This window comes from Alosa sapidissima, chromosome 12, assembly GCF_018492685.1.
Source record: "Alosa sapidissima isolate fAloSap1 chromosome 12, fAloSap1.pri, whole genome shotgun sequence".
Taxonomy (NCBI): Eukaryota; Metazoa; Chordata; class Actinopteri; order Clupeiformes; family Clupeidae; genus Alosa; species Alosa sapidissima.
In genome coordinates this window covers 6,199,274-6,204,922 of record NC_055968.1, presented here as the reverse complement: position 1 = coordinate 6,204,922, position 5,649 = coordinate 6,199,274, and the positions used below count along the sequence as shown (strand labels likewise).

General features: G+C 42.8%; 1 protein-coding gene across 2 annotated transcripts in view; it reads right to left on the bottom strand.

The window, feature by feature from the left end:
• Nucleotides 1-2,644: 2,644 nt before the first annotated feature.
• Nucleotides 2,645-5,649, bottom strand: part of mccc1 (methylcrotonyl-CoA carboxylase subunit) — a 12,387-nt gene continuing 9,382 nt past the window's right edge. For both annotated transcript variants that reach the window (XM_042111803.1, XM_042111804.1), the window contains exons 18-19: nucleotides 4,298-4,369; nucleotides 2,645-3,691 (exon numbers count right to left, since the gene is read on the bottom strand). In XM_042111803.1, coding sequence (XP_041967737.1) covers nucleotides 3,557-3,691; nucleotides 4,298-4,369 — 207 coding nt within the window. In that variant the 3' untranslated portion in view covers nucleotides 2,645-3,556. The remainder of the gene's footprint in view (nucleotides 3,692-4,297; nucleotides 4,370-5,649) is intronic.

Sequence of the window (5,649 nt, the reverse complement as noted above, 5' to 3'; positions counted from 1 at the left end):
CTCAACTCTCTCAAAGTTTTTTTGTCAGAACTATCTCTGTCTCAGTTATTTTGTAATATCCCCAAAACCTTGTGTTCCTGGCAGTGACCCAGCACTGCTGCACTATATTGCAGTAGTTTTGCGGTATTCACTGCACAGAAACATGGTAAATGTTAAGCAGTTGTATGCCTGATCTCGCAGTACTTGACTGATTATCTGTATTGTGTCCGAAGCATTGTTCACAGGTGCCTTCTAATAAGATGTCCACAAAAGCATTGACAACAAAGAGTTGGTGGCATGGGTCCACTAGTCTTTCAAATCAAAAACTTGTTTAGAATTAACAGCTTTCCATAGTTTGAAAATGTTAAGTCTAATCTGTATTAGACTATTATTTAACAATAGTTTACCTTTGCTTTCAATTGTGATTGCTGTAATTTCAAACCCACACTCCAGGGACCGATATGGAGGCCCCACTTTGGAGCTAGCAGCTGAACATGACACCACCTCAGGGAGACCGAGGCTAAACCAATGCGGTAAACATTTCCATGGTGACCAAGTTCCCTAGAGTAACACAGAAGGTACAAACAGTAGATCTCTAAAATAAAAAAATAAAAATGGAGCATTGCTTCAGCTGAATATAGAGAGTGCAATGAAAATATAATTGTTTATTTCCTATAAGAAAAATCACCTGTGTGTTTTGATTCACATCTGACACTTCATAAAACATGGCCTTTCTCTTGAGGTTATTGATTTATACTGCTATCAAGTCTCAAGGCAAAACTGTTCAGAGCAACAGTACAAACCTACATTTTTACCTCTCGATTGCCCAGTCCATGAGTTTATCATCTCTCCCAGGACAGTGGTAGGTGGTGGTGCAGGTCGTGATTCAAATGGAAAGGCAAGGCCGCTGCCATTGTTCTGCGGGCAGTGGGACAGTCTGCCTTATGCTGCGTTGCGCCAGAACATCCAGCGTTGGCTTTGACAGCCACGCAAATGCCAGGCATGGAACTCTCTTTACGAGACACAGACAGACAGAACTGGACTCGGGGGACATACTGTTGGTGGATGAGGCCACACTGACTGCCAGAACAGACTGGACCAAACTCACACAGCGTTTTGGGCAGCACCACAGGGCCGAGAGGATTGAGGACAGAACGGCGACATTTGGGCTGAACATATCCAACTGAGCCTGTGGGTCACTGCCTGCCCAGAACAGAAGCAATTACACATCAACAAATGGTACCACTATTTTATATGTGCATCCGGGTGATTTTCCATTTCATGGTCAACGCTCATTGAAAATCAGATCAGTATCATCACACATGAGTTATCAGCATGAGCAAATTAGTGATTGGTTCATACTAACCGAAATTTCAACCATGCCAGGTGACCAAGGTAACAAGCTATTCTGGGAGGCTGTGTGCCTTTGTTTTTAGTACTGAAGATACCATACATATTATTTGATTAGACAGCCCTCTAAGTATAGTGGAATATAAGAGATTTATTTATGGTTATGGAAATACGTTATATGATTTACTATACTGATATCATACAAGAATTTGTTATACATGGGAAAAGGCTTTTAGCCCAATTTGATGGTTGCTGTCCTCAAAACGCCAAATAATGAAAAGGTAGCAAATGAACTTGAGGCAGATGAAGACATGGCAAAAGAATGTCCATTAAAAGTTCAGACCAGTGGTGAATTAAGTGAACAACCTAAATATAGAATCCCACATAAGACAGGAATGTCATTGCAGAAATGTCATTGAACACCAGTCAGGACAACCCTAACAGGCCACCATCTAATTCCCATCTGTCAAAGGCAACACAGAAGAAAATGTTTTCAGTAACAAGTGGAAAATAATTCAGGACAGACCAGAGGAAGTGTGGTACTTCACCCTTTTGGTGCAGGTGCAAAAGTATAGGAGAGAAGATCTGAAACCTAGCAGACGTCCCAGTCCCAGTGTGGCTGGAAGGCATCCAGAGGGCACAGAGGGGACCGTTGTCCTGTGTAGACAGCTGAGCACACCGTCTCATGGAGCCACATGGATCAGCAGGCCCTGGGGAGAGTCCTGTATCACAGCTAGGCAAGCCACCACAGAGGTTACCCTGAACAGCAAAGGGGATCAAACACTGGGGTGTCCAAGTCAAATTGGCACCAGCGCAGTTGAAATGGCACAAATATGCCCCCGTAGACTGTATAGGCGTTTTGTTGGGCTTGTCGACCACTGTGGCACCAGCATCCTGAGACAGGTGCTAAACTGGCCTGCCGATATGTAACAGGTGATATACTAGGCCTCCCTCTGTACTTGTGGATCTACCCTATTAGATAGTTCTAGGTTAGTGGAGATGGGGCAGTTTCTGTCTACATTCTTATGGACAACAGGGTGCTGAAAACCTACATGGAGAAACCCTTCCAGGCCCCTAGTCACACAAGAGGAGAATGGACAGAAGAGCATACATCACACTCCTATGTCATTCTCTTTGATCAGTGGCCATCCTGATTCTGGTCATGTAAGGAGTGAACTCATGAAAAAAGCTTGACCACTGCTATACTGATACTATCAAGCAATGCATTAACATGACACTTCTTATCTGAACAAAATGACTGTCGTTTGCTTCTAATGATCAAACCAAAACCATGAAAAATAAAAAGACAATGAAATGACATTTGCATAGAAAAGTTTATTTCAGTGACCATGATTTGAGAGAAAAAAACTTGAGATGGTGTGGTATTTCAACATCAAGGCACCCTTGTCATCACAACAGGACCACAGGAGTGTCTCACCTGCTCGCTGACCCAACTTTCCATCCGCTGCCATTTGATCACCATCAAACACTAGCCCAAAAAGTGACCTACAAACGCCCACAGGTCAGGCCTGCTTGTGTTCACATGATGGCGCTTTTGATCATGCTTAATGGAACATTCAGCGTGCTACATTACCCCTGGGCTTAGGGAGGGGAACGTGATCTTCACAAGAAGCTGCTCGTGATAGAAGGCCTTATCCACTCAGCCAGACGGGCCCACAAAGGCTGGAAACCATTTCAGAGTCGGCCACACATACCAGCCAACAGTGATCATAATATATGGGCCGCAAAAGATCAGTCGGGCAGTTAGTCAAAACCCCACACAGGCTTCACAGAGGCACAGGACTGGAAAAATAGGACACAGTGGCAAACAAAAAACAAACAAAAAAAGAAAAGGGCTGAAGAACAGAGAGAAGGAATAAAGGCCCACACTAGTGAGATGACACTAAGCACGGAGAAGCAAAGTCTAGAGAACACGTCTCACCATATGCTTTTAAAAAGACAAGATGAGATTAGAAAACACAAACACTTTAATAAACTTTACAGTTTTCTTTTCATCTGTCCCCAAAAAGAGAAAGGCAATCGTTAGGAATCTTCAAGGCAACTGTACAATGTGATCCAAACCATAATATGTAGTGCTGACTGGCTCTGTCTCTTTACACATCAGTAACTACACCTATTAGCCCGTAATGGCCAGCTTGTCTCCTATGATCTCGCCTATGATAACTACAGTACAACACTCTCCCACGTCTTCAGTCTCACTGAGGTCCTAAGTGCTGGCTGCCTCGCCCGCCTCGGCCTCCTCCTCCTCCAGCTCCACCAGAGCAGCGTGCCGGTTGGCCTGGGAGCCCTCCCTGAACAACACCTTCTTGATGACTCCGGCCTTAGGAGCACGGATAGTGTGCTGAGAGAGAGAAAGAGAGAGAAATGAAAAGGTCATCAAACCAAGCTGAAACATTCTTATGAACTTACATACAGTAGACCTGCAAAAAGGAATACATTCTTTGGCAGAGAGAAAACTCATTATAAAAAAGTACTATTGTTTCTCAAGCAATCTTAGACTTTAGTGCCTCTTGGCAGAATGGATAACTTTGGAGCATAAAGCAATAACATCAGACCACCACAGCTGACGTCTGCTGGAGAAAACATTTATACCACAAGCCAAAGCTCAAATGAGCCGACTTGTCGACTTGTTTTCCATGGACAGATGGGAAAATCAATGAGGCCATTTGGCTGCTCTAAACAACTCGTATACAACTGCTGCTTGAGTAGATGAGACTCTGGGAGCTTCAGGTACAATATACATCTACTAGATGACAACCTGTGCATAGTAGTTTACCAAAGTACTAGGAAACCACAACTTTCCTCTCTCCTGTGGCAGGAAACAAAGTCCATGAAACAAAGTTAGTCATTGTTTTAGTGCCAAGAAATGTTGATGGATAGCTTTGAGAGATATTATTAACTTGCCGAAACTTGCTGGTTTCTGGTTAATGGAATAACTGTATCATACCTCCATCTTCATGGCAATCATCACCATGAGAGGATCTCCCTTCTTCACTGCATCGCCTGCTTTCACCAGTACCTGATGGAGAAACATGACAGCAGGGTAAGAACAGACCTCCAGTCATGACATGACATGTCCTTCATGGGACATTGTTATTCACAGTAATATGCCAACAGGTAGAATACACAATGGTTGAAGTTAGAGCTACATGATAAAGACACCATGTTATCTGGTCAAATATAAATAACACGACCCGAAATTGAAGTCATCAGTTCATCAACTTTAAAGTAATTCATAGATCATATGCCACTCCTTACAAACTTTATAGAATGGGTCTTCTGTCAACTCCTAATTGTACTTTATGTTTGAATTCTTCAGTTTTGCATTTGTTCTGGGAATGTGCCAAAGTAAACACTTTATGGACTCATGTGTGTGACGTTATGGGGAAAATACTCTGGACTACCATAGTCCCAGATCCATGTTTATGTCTGTTAAACGATGACACCACTTTGAACTTTAAAGTAATATATAGGAGAATCCTATTTTGTGGCTTTACAGCAGCAAAAAAACAATTCAAAACAAAAACAAAAATATTGGTTTAATACAGAGACAAATGTACTGAAGCACTGGTTGATGAAGGCACAATATAATAATTTGGAATACTCAACAGCCAGATTTAACCAGGCAAACTGTGTTTTATGTTACTTGTATTAAGTGCTGTACAGCTGTTTTCCTTGGTTTTGACTTTTGCTTTTACTGTGGTGACGGTCAGTGTTTGTATTAGTGCAGTTTTGTTTATGTTGTGACTTCAATAAAAAGTTAATCACAAAAAAAAAATAAAGGCACCATGTTTTGTAAGCTAGAAAGCAAAAAGTTGATGTGTACTGTAGATGTCATTTCATTTTTCAGGAGGCCACAGGGGATTACCAATAAGTGCATCTTAATCTGGTCTCACAGTGACCCAAAAAATATTAGTGGACTAACTCCTCCATCTGCTTATTTTATACTAACAACAAGCTGGTGGAGTGCTGGCCTCACAGAGAGGTGCAACTGAAGTGTCTGTGCAGTGATGTGAGAGGCGGGGGAGGAAACCGAGTGCATGCACTGTTGCTTAGCTGCGCCATATGTCGGGAAGCACCCTAGCCACGGCCCAGCACTTCTTCAGCCAAACAGAGCCTCCAGCATGGGAGGGCTCTTTGCCAGCAGAACAGGACCATGCGGGTCCACTCACATAATATTTGCTCTATGTAACACAATCAAACACTTTGTGTTTGCTGATATTTGGCATCCCGCGGTGGATATTTCAGGTCCAGAAAACAGAAGCCCTCTCCAACGCTTTTGGTAAACAGCCTGCGTTT